The sequence below is a fragment of the Carettochelys insculpta genome, chromosome 26 (assembly GCF_033958435.1).
Source record: "Carettochelys insculpta isolate YL-2023 chromosome 26, ASM3395843v1, whole genome shotgun sequence".
NCBI lineage: Eukaryota > Metazoa > Chordata > Testudines > Carettochelyidae > Carettochelys > Carettochelys insculpta.
In genome coordinates, this window is record NC_134162.1 from 10,740,863 (window position 1) to 10,754,899 (window position 14,037).

At 49.4% G+C, this 14,037-nt stretch overlaps 1 protein-coding gene across 1 annotated transcript in view; it reads left to right on the plus strand.

The window, feature by feature from the left end:
• The window catches only part of MFSD4A (major facilitator superfamily domain containing 4A), a 32,847-nt gene that overhangs the window by 12,195 nt on the left and 6,615 nt on the right, over nucleotides 1-14,037 (plus strand). The window contains exons 4-6 of the mRNA XM_074977332.1: nucleotides 8,649-8,817; nucleotides 11,513-11,628; nucleotides 13,463-13,636. Of these exons, the coding sequence (XP_074833433.1) occupies nucleotides 8,649-8,817; nucleotides 11,513-11,628; nucleotides 13,463-13,636 (459 nt within the window). The remainder of the gene's footprint in view (nucleotides 1-8,648; nucleotides 8,818-11,512; nucleotides 11,629-13,462; nucleotides 13,637-14,037) is intronic.

The following is a 14,037-nucleotide window of genomic DNA, read 5'->3' on the forward strand; positions in this document are numbered from 1 at the left end:
TCCCTGCCCAGTATTGTTCTCCTGAGGTGCTTGCTCTTACTGGGAGCTGGTCCTGCACCTTCCCTAGTCAGGATCTAACTGACCCAGCCTTGCTGGACCAGCTCTTTATATGCAGGGCTGCTCCAGCAAGCTGCCCTCTGATTGGTTCACCCAGGAGCCCTTCATCCAGTGACTGGGATGCTGTTCAGGGTCTCACTAGCTTTCCTTAACCCCTTCCTTGCAGTAGTGGAGCACTCGCCCCACTACATGGTGAAACAAAGGCCTGTCTTGCCCTCTTCTCACCAGGCCACCAGATGCAACCTCTCCTTCTGTACAGATGGTATCAAACTCAGTGGTCTTATTCCACTCCCCCGTCCCCAGCTAAGGCTGAGCACTCTCCCTGGAGGTGCCAGAACCAATAGAGCCAGTAAATGATGCTGATCAGCCAGGTGAGCATTCCCTTTCTGCCTGTTCTGGAACTGATGTATGTGCTGTTATTCCGGTAACCAGTGTTCCTGTAAGCTGGGCACTTGGGCCGCTGCCCAGGAGAGATCCAGGTACCACTCAGCTGATTAGCAGAGCACCTATAGCTGCCCACAGTGGGCAGCATGTATTTCTTTTGGTGGTGCACATCCCCATATGCCTCAGTGTGCATAACAAAATTTATTCTGCCCATGGATGGAAAAGATAGAGGAAAGACTGCTGGGAATCCCTCTGATCTCAGCAGTCTGAGGCAGAATCTGAACCCAGGACTCCGAGTAGCAAGCAGTGCAGATAATCCAAAGCACTGGCTGGAGTGTGCTGAAAGAGGAGACCTCCTGGTCAGGGCAGTCGACTGGAATTTGGGTGGCTTGAGTTCTATTCTAGAGTCTCCCAGGATGACTTCAGAGGAGTCATTTCAGCTGTGTGTGTCTCAGGTCCCCCCCACCCCAAGGAGGGAAATAGGCCTTCCTATCTGGAGGTGTTGTGAGGATGTTAACTAACATGTCTGAGTAGCTTGGTTATCATGGTTGTGGAAACAGAGATGTCCCTGGAGAGCGAGAGAGAGAGCACTGATAATTCTCTGCATCCCTCAGAAGATCTCAAAACTCAGTCATGAGTTGATTTTATTTATCTCTGTTCTTTCCATATGCTTCCCAGGACTCCCCTGCTCTTTAGAGCCATCTCTCCCTACAGACAGTTGGATAAAGTCAGAGAGTTGACTGTGGTTGACCTCCTAGCCAAGCAGTGAGCTTGTCTATACTTACTGGTAGATTGAAGCTTTGGTGATAGATCTCCCAAGGTTCGATTTAGTAGGTCTAGCAGGGACATGCTAAATCAACCGCTGATTGTGTTCCTGCCAATTCTGGTACTTCACTGGGTTGTGAGAAGTCAGGGAAGTTGATGGGAGAGTTTCTTCCATCCCTCCTCTGCAGCAGGGACACTGCTTAAAGTCAGACTAAGTTATGTCAACTCACATGTTGCTATTCACGCTTCTAGAGTTGCATAACTTAGTTTGACTTTGTCTCCAACAGGCCTTAAGATCCTGGCCCATTCCCTTTCCCAGCCCCAGACTGAAGCAGGGAGCAGCCCACAGCCCCAGTATATACAAGCTCTACTAGGCAGAGGAACAGGTATCTGCACACCAGCCTGGTTTGTCTGTGTGCTTATAAACCACAACGTGGCTCAGTGTGGCTCGTAGCTGGTTTTCGTTAAGCAGAGATCTGTGTGATGCACTTCTCCCAGCATCCGCCTAACCAACCAAGGAAATGGTACAAAGCAAGACTGTCGGGGCTCCCAAGGGGGATGGAGTCCAGGGCAACTCCCCGAGTACCACAGGCGACATAAAACTCTCCCTGCTCTGCACCACAAGCCCCAGCCCTTCCCTGCTCTGCTCCCACCCCGTAGGTAAGCCATTCCAGTGCTACATCACTCTTAGTTAAATAGTCTTTCCTCATCCAACCTAGACCTCTCTCACTGCATCTTGAGACTGTTGTTCCTCACTCCGTCATCTGTCAGCACTAACAGCCTCTCCCCATCCTCTTTGGAACCACCCTTTGGGAAGTTGAAGGCTGCTGTCAAATCCCCCCGGCTCGTCTCTTCTGAAGACTCAATAGCCCAAATCCCTCAGCCTCTCCTCCGAAGTCACACACAGTCCTGTGTTTTCTCTTCGAAATTTCTGCTGCTCCCAAAGAGAGGGAGGATTTCCTCGCCCTCCCACAAACTCAGCGGCCCCCTCCTAGCACGGGCGGGGCTAAGAAAGGCCAACCTTACCAAGTCGCTGTCCGAGCAGAACCTCCAAGCCATTTAGAAGCCGGGGGCCCTGGGAGCTCTGTGTGGGCTGGGGTGCGAGAGAGCAAGAGCACTGGTTGAAAATGAAGGAAAATAGCCATTTAAAGCAGGCAGGCGAACTGTGCCATATATGCTGGGTGTGGGGCAGTAATCCCTGGCTGCCCAGCAACCTCCAGGGAGATGCTGCATGGAGGAGAATGACGGTTCGCAGCCTTGTTTCCTTCCAGGGCCCGCCCTGGTGGACCGCCCGCCCCCCAGGCAGGATCTCTTGCCCCTTCAACAATAGGGAAACAAGGGGTCTGGAGGCCTGAGGCGAAACCTTGCCCCCTTCCAGGCCACAGGGACGTGCTGGCAGTGGTGCAGAGCTATCAGCTGGATGCTGCTCTAGCTTTGCTGTGAGGGTGGCACTGAGAGCTCCTGTGGGGGGTTAATCACCTGGCATGGCCAGGATTCATGGTGGGGGCACTGGCCCACTAGAAGGACTTTGGGCCTGGTGCTGGACCTAAGGTGGATTGAGTCGGAGATCCCTGGTGGAGGCTTTAATGCACTGCTGAGCTGAGGTGCAATGGTGGAGCTTGAGGGTTTTGGGGTTTTTTCGGGGGGGGGGGCCCGATCCTGCTCCCAGCAATACCAATGGCAGCTTTGCTGTTGATATCATTAGGTGCAGGGTTGGGCCCCAAATGATGTCTCAGTCCAGACACCCAAAACTGACCTCAAGAATTGTAGTTGCCCTTCTCTTTGTCCCCTGGGTGACCACCGGGGGTGTCTTCCCTGTAATCCTGGTGCATGACTGCAGCCCAGCCCGACCTGGCCACGCTAGCTCCACTGCAGAGTCGTGAAGCTGCTGCAGCGCACACTTCCGCATGGGCTGTGTAAACCCACCAGGAGCCCTGGATAATGAATCCCAGGTAGGCCCATGCTTCGTGACTGAGTAGCTTGACTAAAGCTAGCTTGGGTCTGTCCGTGGGCGCTGCAGTCCTTTCCTGCGACTGTGTGGTGTGGGCCTCCCAGCAGAAACCCCCAGTGTGAAGAAGAGAGACTTGCCCAGGAAAGCTCATTAGCTAATCAGTAAAACTGTCAGTCTTTCAGGTGTGACCAGACTGCTTCGTGTCTTGTGAAGCTACAGACTAGCACAGGGACCTCCCTCAGGCTGTGAAACACAAATGAAGTTTGCTCGTCCACCAGGGTGGCGGGTTTGCAAACCTGCCTGAAAAATTGTGGATGTAAAAACAGAGTCGTGCTGAGCGGAGGCCTGGGCAGTGAAGCCCTCTCAGAAACTTAGCTCTTTCTGTGGTATGAGACATTGGTAAGCATTGTAAGGGAAAGCCAGGATGCAGGGCACACCTTCTGTAAACTTCTTGGGTGTGGGTTTGTCCCTGTTCTCTTTTCCAACTTGTCTTCTGGCACTTGGACTAAAATTGGCCTTCCCATTGAATTACATCGTCCCACCTAGTAATTCACGCTGAACGAGAGCAGTGTGTCGAGTGGGATTGGCATTGTTTCTGACATAATACATGCCGAGAGTGAGCAAAGAGCTGGCAGGGGTGGGTTGGATTGAAGGCAGAGCCTGAGGCAATATCAGCCTCATACAGAGAAACGTTATAGTTTCTATTTCTATCCTCCATGAAGCTTTTATCTCTGACAAAGGGAGAGAAATGCAGGTCTCAGTTACTCTGGGAATTTGGCATTCTGGAGTTCCCAAATCAAGTTACTTTTTCCTTTCCTCACCTTGTCACTAACCATGCTGAAAATCTGTTTAGATGGAAACAATCCAACTTTAACCCAGGTTAATATGTATCTTAGAGAGGCAATCACACCATCCGTGTCTGAAAGGTGTAAACCCCAAAGAAAGAGAGAGAAACTAGTTATTACAGTGACTTTAGGAACAAGTGGATGAAATGAAGTAGGCTGTCAGTTTTTTGGGACCCTGTCTAATTTGACATCATTTTCTGCAGAAAAAAGTCAAAAAGTTGCTACTTTCTGTTTCAGCATTGGTATTGTAGTAAAACACTGGATGTTGTTGTTTACTTGATGACCCAACTTTTTGCGTTGTTTTGGAAACATTTTTGGTCTCATCAAAGCAAAATGATTTGACAGTCCCCAGGCATTTGGATCATTTTCAACTGTAAATTTTCTGCATCTTCATTTTGTGGGAAATATTGACATTTCAGCTTTTGGTTCTGATTTGGAACCAAAGCAAGATTTGACGTGTCAGAGTTCTCCCACAGAACGGAAACTCCATTCATGCTCTTGCAGGCTAGACATCCATGTAAATTCCTGAGGGTTGTATCTGTTTGTCTGTGGGGGACTGGTGGAAGCTCTTTAGCTTGGGCTCTGTGGAAGTAGGCTGGGGTAGTCCCGGATCCGGCAGGGAGCTGGGTTGATAATAGAATCTGAAGATGGATGAGTGCTCTGATTATAACTGTGTTTGCCGTCTTGATGCATCTATTTATTGCATTTTGTGCACAGAGCAATCGGGAGACAAACTGAGAGGAGGGTTGCTCTGATGGTAAGAGTGCTACCCTGCGACTCAGAACAGCCAAGATCATTCTCTGCTCTACTACGAACTGTCTCCCCTTGGGCAAGTTACTCAGTCTCTTTGTGCCCAATTTCCCCTGTCCAAATGGGCACAATAGCAGTGCCTCCTGTACAGGAGTGTTGTAAGGATTGTGAGGCGCTCATTTATTATGTACTAAACACGTAAGACAGACCAGGGAAGAGGAATAACACCTGAGTTCGTTGAGAGAACTGAAATGAAACAACAAGCTCAGGTGAGAGATTCTGGCAGTTTCCTTACAGTGCCATTTCCCAGCACCTTAAAAGAAAAAAAAAGTCTGAGCCAAATTCTTTGCTGCCGAAGTCTGGGAATTACTCTAGGAGAGACTGCACCAGGAATCAACCTGCGTTGTCTAGCTAGCTGTTCCTCTGCTATCAGCTTGGGGAAGCGGGAGCCTTTCCAATTGTAGACAATGCCAAGGGGTGATCCTTTAATGGGTGTGGCCCCACACAAGGGGACACACGATCAGCCCCATGCCTGGGGCAGTTAGCCACATAACACCCGTGTCTGCTGTCTGTTCTTTATAGTCCTGTAGCATATGAGAGAGGCTCTGTGGGCCAAGCAGCCGCAGTGCAATCAGCGTGTTAACTTAAGAAAACCAAGCCTGTCCAAGGAGCCAGTCCGATTTAATAAACATATATATCTTGGCAAACAAACCACACCCATGAGCCAACCCAGCTCATCACTGTTTGCCCTTTTCTGGTGCACTGTATGGAAATATCAAAGGAGGACAGAGGCAGCTGGTTCTATGAGACACTTGGCCAGACTCGGACAAGCCACATGAGTGCGGTAGAGGTGTGAGTAACTAGTGAGAGAGCCTGGGCTAGTACTGGACACAGTTAATGCCTGTGAAGCTCTGAGCAGCTCAGGCCAAGGTGCTACAGAAAGGTAAAGAATGAGGAAGTCCTGTGCGTTGAACCAAGCCTATGGATAGACTGTGACCTTCTCCTAGCAGAATTAAACATCTCCTGCTACTTGGCTGTGGGAACATGGGATTGTTTGGCTACCAGAATGGGACTGAGGTGTATGTACGTGCTCAGTCTGCTCATGAATCCTAGAGTTAGGGTAGCCTCCTTCCAAGACTGTGGCTGCCTTCTAGAGAAACATCCAGTCTCAGCTGTTGTGGGGTCATGGTAGCAGATCTGAATGGCCCGAGAAAGGTGGTAAACCTATTCTGTAGTGAAATTCCATCCATCTCTGTGAATGAAGAAGCTGATGGGCCGTTCTGATTCCCTTGGCTGCATGTATTTGACTGCCACATTTCACTCCAGAGGGGGCTGCCTTGTGTTGATGGCTGTGTTGTGTCAGTGGCTCAAAAGCTGACAGCGTGTGGTTTGAGAGAGGGTTGTAAATGTTTGTCACCCGCTTCTAGGGTTTAGGTCAGGCCAATTGCTAATTCTGGTGTGGGAAGGTAATTTACGCTTAGCATTATTTGTGTTAAAATAGCTCCCAGAGGTCCTAAGTAATGTTAGACCCCATTGTGCTAGGGGATGGATGTGTACACTGAGACAGTCTCTGCTCTGAAGAGAGGACAACTGTTCTCTGTTCCCTCTATTTTCTTTAACCAGGGTGGAATAAATTTTGTTATGTGCACCACCAGTAGGAACACATGCTACTGGCCATGAGCACTCTGCTAATCAGCTGGGTGGCACCTGAATCTCTCCTGGGTGGCAGCCGAAGTGCTCAGCTTACAGGGAACACTCATCATTGGACAAGGTCGCAGAAGAAGTTTGTGCTCAGGATTCAGGAGTCTCAGTCTAGTGCCATGGTGTCCAGCCAGTTCTGAAGCAAGAGCCACTTTCCTGGCAAACTAGCCACACTATGCTGAAAATATATTTATTGTTTAAGCCAACTAGCCACACTCAACCAGCGGAATAACCACGTGGTTGGTTGCTGGTGTATTGGATACCATGGGTCTAGTACCTTGTCCACAGAGGCCTCCCTTTTATTCACATGTTGGGATCCTTTAGGGTGGAAGGTGTTCTGTAGATGCATGGTGAGAGCATCTGCAAGGTCTGCAAAGCTGCTGTTTTATTATTGTTGCAAGTGCACAATTAAAATACAGTCCTGACCTCCGGAAGGATTAGAACTATCAAGTTGAATGCATTTTTCTTCCATGGGACTGAACTAATAGTTCCCATTCCCATTGTTCTGGGAACAATGGAGTCCTCGTAAATGAATTCAATAGAGAAAGGGGAGGGGGAGAAATCCTCCATACTCTTAAATAATACCCTGAGCCAACAAAAACCCGGAAATTCAGAGTTAGCCCTCACACTTGCTCACAGATGTGTAGAAAACAAAACCAAGTGGCCAGAGCAGGGGCAGAGGGTGAGCTGTAACTTATGGATTTCCTGGTTTTCTCCCTCGGTTTGTCACGAATAACAGGGCTTCAGCTAAAGCGGGGGTGGGGGGGGGGAACCTGCCTTTATTTAATTCCCTTTATTTTCCCTTCAAACACAAAAAGGAATAAATCCCTGTGGGTCTAAAGGCACCACCAAGTCGTGCGTGTGAGAAGCCCAGCCTAAGCTGTGACCTTGAGCCGGTGCTGCAGGGAAGTGCCAGGAGGCATAGCACCAGTGTGCATTGGCACAGTGGCAGCTGGGGAGACTGGAGTCCTCTGTCTGCCCCCAGAGCGAGTGGAGCATAATGTCCTCGCTGCTTCACCAGTGAGCTGCTGCTCTCGCCTGGAAGGGCTGGAGCTAGTGGGTTGTTTGGCGCAGTGACTATCCTGGACTCCGTGGAAGCCTCTAGGTGACACTGGATGATACGTAGGCTGAGAGGGATAAGTAAGTCTCCATTCAACCCTTGGCCTTTCAGCTGAGGTTGCCAAAGAGGCAGCCACTGATAGCTTGTTGTGGGATGTGCCACAATCCTTGTGATGTGGGCATGGGACAGAAACTCGAATTCGTCTGATGCCAGAGACTAGTTAAGCACCGAGCGCTCACAGAGAGGGCTGGCCAGAGGGATCTGTGCAAACTGGCTCTGGGATGGAACAACAGGTTTTGTGCAATGCAAACTGCCTGCTTTCCACAGGAAAACTGGGACATTTTTCGTTGAAAGGATAATTCTCAGGAACCAAAGTGTTGCAGTTGCGAAATGCTGTCACAGTGCTTCATGGCATTTCGTATTTCAGGAGCCTTCGTGTTCCCATTCTCTTCTGAGTTGGGCTCTTCAGCTGGATGACAGTTCCCATGATGCACTAGGGCCACAGTGCCCAGCTTCTCGAAGTTGTGAGACCAGAGTGCCCCATAGGAAATGGAGTCCTCTCTGGGCTGGGCTCCCTGGTAGAAAAATGGGAACATGAGGCGCTGCTGCAGCATTTCGGAACTGAAATACTTCAGCTTTTGAACGGCTGCTGAAAATGTGACATTTGTCAACCACTTCTGCTTTCAGCCCCTTCCTGCCCTTCCTTCAGTCCCCAGTTGGTTGGGCCCACGGGAAGGCCAGGTGTTTGATTAGCTGAGGGTCTGCTCCCTTAACCACAGCTTAAGGCAGGCTTATGCTCTTTAGGCTGGATTCACATTCACCCAAGCTCACGCCCATTGGAAGTGGAGTCCAACTCTGTAACCACTCAGTTGCATCTGACAGTGTGTGTTTTACCCACGAAAGCTTATACCCAAATAAATGTGTTGTAAGAGCCACAGGACTACTCCTGATTTTGGCTGAAACAGACTAACACAGTGACCCCTCTGAAACTTGTAACCACCCAGCCATCCTAGTGAGGACTCCTGAAGGTGGGAGCAACTCTTACCACTGGAGGAAAAAATCTGGGGACTTGGCACTTGACTGAGGGACAATAAATCTATGCAGGCTAACCTACCTTTCCCCATTGCTCCCCCAGCTACCAGTCCCCATTGCAGTGTTCTTCCTGCTCTACAAGGAAAGGCTGGTGCCCTGCTTCAACAATGGGAGCCGCCCGCTACTTTCTGCAGATGAACTGGCAATGGAAACGCAGCCGGCCGAAAAGGACAATCATCCCGCCACGTTGCAGACAGCCCAGTTGGACAGAGGTGAGGCAGCGACGGCCCCTTTTCCCAAGCAATGTGCTTTCCAACAAGGGGACACACGAGGGGTTCACACTGAATATTTAGCAGTGAGGAGAAGTCAAGTCAGTGTTGCAAAGGGGCAACAATCCTCCATAGCTCTCGTTCGTATCGGCAGGCATCTCGTAGGCGGTGATGATGCCTATTGCTGGTGTGTGCAGAGCAGCCATGTGCTCAGCACCTGTGTGCCTTCATGGGTTTCTTTTGTGGTTTTCCACTGTAATGGCTTGACCTGCCTGTGGGGTCACAGATCCAGTTTGAAGGGGTTGGGCTTGATGCGGGAGTGACTTCCCCTTTAAACTGCCTGGCATGCCCAGCAGGTCCATTGGGCATTGAATTATAGCGGGTGGTATCCATTCCTGCACGTTAGTTTTGCCCCAAACAGGACTGCTGGTTTTATTATTGCTTGTATTATGGTTCTCCCCTGAAAGCCCCAACCAGGATCACCCCCAGAGTCAGTGGCTGCCCAAAAGGGACAAGACACATAGCGGGTGGGAGCAGGAGCAGGGGCACTGAAAGTGTTTCACCTGAGGTGACACAGCTGGCGGATGGCAGAGCTGTGAATAATTTCCTGACTCCTCTTTTCACTGCCTGAACAGGAGAGCTCACTGCCAGCCCTGTAGACAGAGCACTAGACTAGAGAGGGAAATGTCTGAGAGCTGCATTCCCTGTAAGCTGAGCACTTGGGTGACCACCCAGCTGATTAGCAGAGCACCCACACCCAGTAGCATGTGCGTGTACTTGTGGAGCACATCTGCACATGCCTTGTGTGCATAACAACATTTATTCCGCTCATGGATGGAAAAAATTACAGGGAACACTGTCTGAGAGCCTAATTAACTTGAGCCCAAACCTTGTGGCATGGAAGTCAAGGCCCCTGGATTGAAGGCAAAGATCCTCATGACCAAGGGCAAAACTTTCAACAGCACCCAAGTGATTTAGGATCCCCACATATAGTCGATCGCATTTTTCTGCTACGTTTGTATCCCATGCCCAAGCAAGAGTACCTGTTCTAAAAGTGAGGAAAGCATTTGGTAAAGAGGACTTGGGCTGCTAAGCCACATAACCCTTTTGAAAGTTCGACTCTATTTCTTTTGTTGTTGGTTGTTGAGTTTGAAACAAACTCGTGTCAGCTGGATTTCTGTGTCCCCCTGCACCATCCTCACACGGCAAAGGAATTTCACATGCTTGGTCCTACGTTTTGGCCCTGAAGAAAGTGAACTTGTATCAAATCCAAGAACAAAAGAAATTATCTCCTTGATTTTGTTTAAACTCTGCCCTTCGTAAACAAATGTCCTTTTGTATTATGTGCTGCCCGGACTCCACTGAAGCAAACCTGTAACTGATCCATTGTACAGCTGAGAGGAACGGATGCCAAGCATATTTAACCAGCAGTAAATAGTGATAAGTGAATGGGAATTTTAAAACACTTTTAATTTCCGTATCACAGTTAAAGCTAGGTCATGCCTACACTCGGGGCACTTTGTGGTTTAGGAATACTGGTATGCTATCCAACAAAAAAGGCTTCCTGGCTGTGTATGCAGTTATACTGGGGAGCAGCAATTTATAGCAGCAGTAAAACCATCCTCTTTGAGCAAAATGAAACAATGAAATAAACCTCCGCTTTGTCCATATAACTGCATGTATGTTAGGCACTGCAGCTGTCATAGCTTTGGGGTCAGGGATCACTACCGTACACACCTTGGCAGACAGCTGGCCTGGCAGAGTGCAGCAGAATAAAGATGCATTTTTTTTTTCTTAAATAAAAGGCTTGAGGCAAGTCTCTTGGGCAGAGGGAATGAAGGGCAGGGAGACAGAGTGGCACGGATGCTTAACCACATCTATTGTCTATGGCATCTTCTGCTTTGTCAGTTGGGATGATTCCTGACCCACAGTGCTGTCCAGGACAAAACCCTAGTGTAGACTTATAGTGACATCAACAATGCTGGCAAAAGCACAGTCGCTCATATAACCTGTGTTCACACTAGGTGTGCTTTGGGGAAGTAGTGTACCGGTATAACTATACCAGCAAAGCATATGTGTAGACATAGCAAAGGATCCAAAGATGTGCATGCCTTAAACCTAATTTTTCCCCCTGTCTGGACATTTATACTATGGAGAAATGTGGTCAAAACTCAGGGTGGCTGGCCTGTGAAACTGCAGCAGCATAGGATGTCTGAGCCAGCCGAGGACCCTGAGTTTGGACGACCACAGACTGCAGGGTAGACAAGCCTAAGACTGTAAGCTCTGGGGCAGGAATTTTGTCTCCCTGTGTGCAGGTGTGGTGCCCCACCCTATGGAGGCCTGATTTCTGGCAGGTCCTCAAGGGGCTACCACAATGCAAACAATAATAAATCTCTGGTTGGGCTGGTATTGAATGCAGCACTGTGAATTATCTGCCACATCAGTGCACAGGTGCCAGGGAGCATGGAGTGGACACCACCTGCCCTTACGCTGCGGTAAGATTTCACACTGGCAGGGGTTATCTGTGTTCCAGGTCATATGCAACCCTTCACAGCGCTGTGTGTTCGTGATTGCCATGTGTCCTGGGGCAGGTTGCAGAACAAATCCCCATTGTGCGTGGTAGAGTGAGCAGCTAGTTGGGAGCTCCCCTGATGTTTGCTTTGAATTTTTTTTTTTTTTTTTTTTTTTTTAAATGCAGGGCATGACGACCTATTTAGCTGCTGCCAAAGCAAAAACTTCAGAGGAGCTCCTTACTCCTACTTCGCAGTCCACGTCACTGGAGCTCTTGTCCTCTTCATGAGTGATGGCATCATTGTAAGTACAGCTGGCAGAGGAAAACTTGCAATCAAAGCTACGTGGCACTTTCTCCACCCTGAATTCATTATACTCAGGCTAAGCCTCAGGCAAAATACAAGCAGTCAGTTCATTGCACCTGGATCTCTATGGGTTATGAAGGAGCCTCTCCCTCTATCCCATTCATGGAGCAAGAGCAAATATGCTTTGCAGATGCTACTTCAGGGTCTGCAGCCCTGCTCTGGGAAAGCTAATAGCTGTGTGCCGTGCTCTGGGACCTTCCCTGAGCCCAGAGGAGCCCTGCTGCAAGCTCGCATGTAGCTTGTTTCCGTGGCATGCTGGGACTGTGCATTCCCTGCACCTCCACTCTCCACCCTGATCAGCTTGTTGCTGAGCCTCTAGTATTACTGCATTTTTTTTAAGAACTGCCAACACTTTTTGAGAGCACCTTTCTGAAATCCATGTGCTGACATAGGGGTCCTCCCTCCCCTCATCTGGGTGCCATCCAGCTTGCTCCTGCAACACTCTTTGCCTGCTTTTGCAGTCCTACTAACCATGGTAAAGGACAATGCATATCAGCAGCAGAGATCTTAGGTCTGCCACAGTTCCCAGAAGGCCATGGTGAAAAGGCAGTAAGGAGATGGACTTGCCTTCAGTATCTAGTAAATGAAGGGGTAAATTCTGCTCTTGGGTATCATACTAACAATACCAAGGGCTTATGCAGTACCTCTCATTAGTAACCATCAAAGGGCTTTAAGGAGGTCAGTATCATGCTTGCTGCCACTGAAACTTTCCCCTTAATTACAAGGTGGGCCAGAAAAAGGCTGTGTGTGGCTCTGCAGATAGTTGGTTAGACTGCTGACCTGGAGAGCAGGGGAGCACTGATTCCAGTGCTATGGCCAGACCATGACAGATGTGGGTGGTGGGGTGCTTTCTGCTTGAGGCTGTTCCACTTTAATTAGGCAAAACTGAGCCTTGGCTGCTACCTGCCCTCTCAGCCTAGTGGTTGGGATATATTCCTTAGGTGTTGGTGTGCTTAGTTCAGGCCATCCCTGTGGAAGGGTTAGTGCAGCCAGTGTCTTTCTTGGTGGAAGTTGTTCTATTTTAACTACTATTTAATGGGCCAATGCAAAGCTGCCCTGTATGTGGCCTTGTATAGCCTGGTGGCCAGGGCCTTCATGGGGGAGGGGAGCCTGGTTCAAGTCCCCCCTGCCTACTTGAGCAGGTCTAGGAGCGGGTCTCTGTGGCTTTTTCCTCTTGAGGCTGTGCAACTTCAATTAACTAGGAATCGGGCCAGTAGGCTGCCCAGGGTCACTCCTAGTCCAGTAGTCAGGCTCCTTCTCTTTGATAGTAGATAATACTGGTTCTAATCCTTCTTCTGCCTACTTTTAAAAAGGGTTTGAAGAGGCTGCACTGCCTCCCAGGAGAAGTGGGAGGTTCCTGTTTAGATTTCCCCTTTTCCCCTGGCCTTTCTGGAAACAAAGGGGGTTTGAACAGAGATCACTCACTTCACTGATGGTGGGGGTGCGAGCAGGGTTGGTTTGGGGCAGGGTACAGCTCTTGAGCTATTTGCACAGTAGCTGCCTACATGTACGACACCCGGTAGCATTCTGGAGCAGGGAATTTCGCTTCCTTTTCCAATCGGGCTCAGTCCTGCAAGCCGTTCAGAGAGGCTGAGAGAAGCTGACTTGGATTGTAGACTCACTGAAGCAGAAAGCATCTCTTTTTGTTCTGGGGTTCCTGACACAGTATACACCTTTCCTGCAGAAAGCATGTTAGAGCAGACCTGTGTTCTCCCAGAGGCTAGGCCTTGAGATGTAAAATTAATGAAGAATGCTGTTGGTTTTCCCTACAGGGCGAGTACTCTGGCTTTATATACAGCTATGCCGTGGAAGAACCTCTCTCTGTTGTTCACAAAGTGGCTGGCTACCTGCCTAGCCTGTTCTGGGGGTTCATCACCCTGGGCCGGCTCATCTCCATCCCAGTATCCTACCGAATGAAACCTGCAACCATGGTGGCTGTAAACATGGTAAGGCAATCTCTACCATAACCCTCCACAGAGCACTGCTGGGTGGGAGACAAAAGGGTCATCCCCAGAAGTGGGCAGTGGTAGCACCAAGGCTTGGCCTCTGGGGCTTCTTCCATGGGAGTAGCTACAGCTCCGTTTCATGGCTATGCTGCACCAGTGCAAGGAGTAACTTCCAACCCCATTTAGGCTGGGATGCATAGGCACAAATCACCATTCACACAGTGCAGGTACATTATTGTAGTGACTCTGGGACAAAGAACATAGGCTAAACAAAGGATGAAGATGAAGACTTTTTTTAATTTTTATTACACTGTTGGTTTCTCTCAGAGGCTCAGACCGGGCCTCTCCGATCTCAGTGGAAATTCTGAATGATATGGACATCAGCTTTATTTACTCTGATC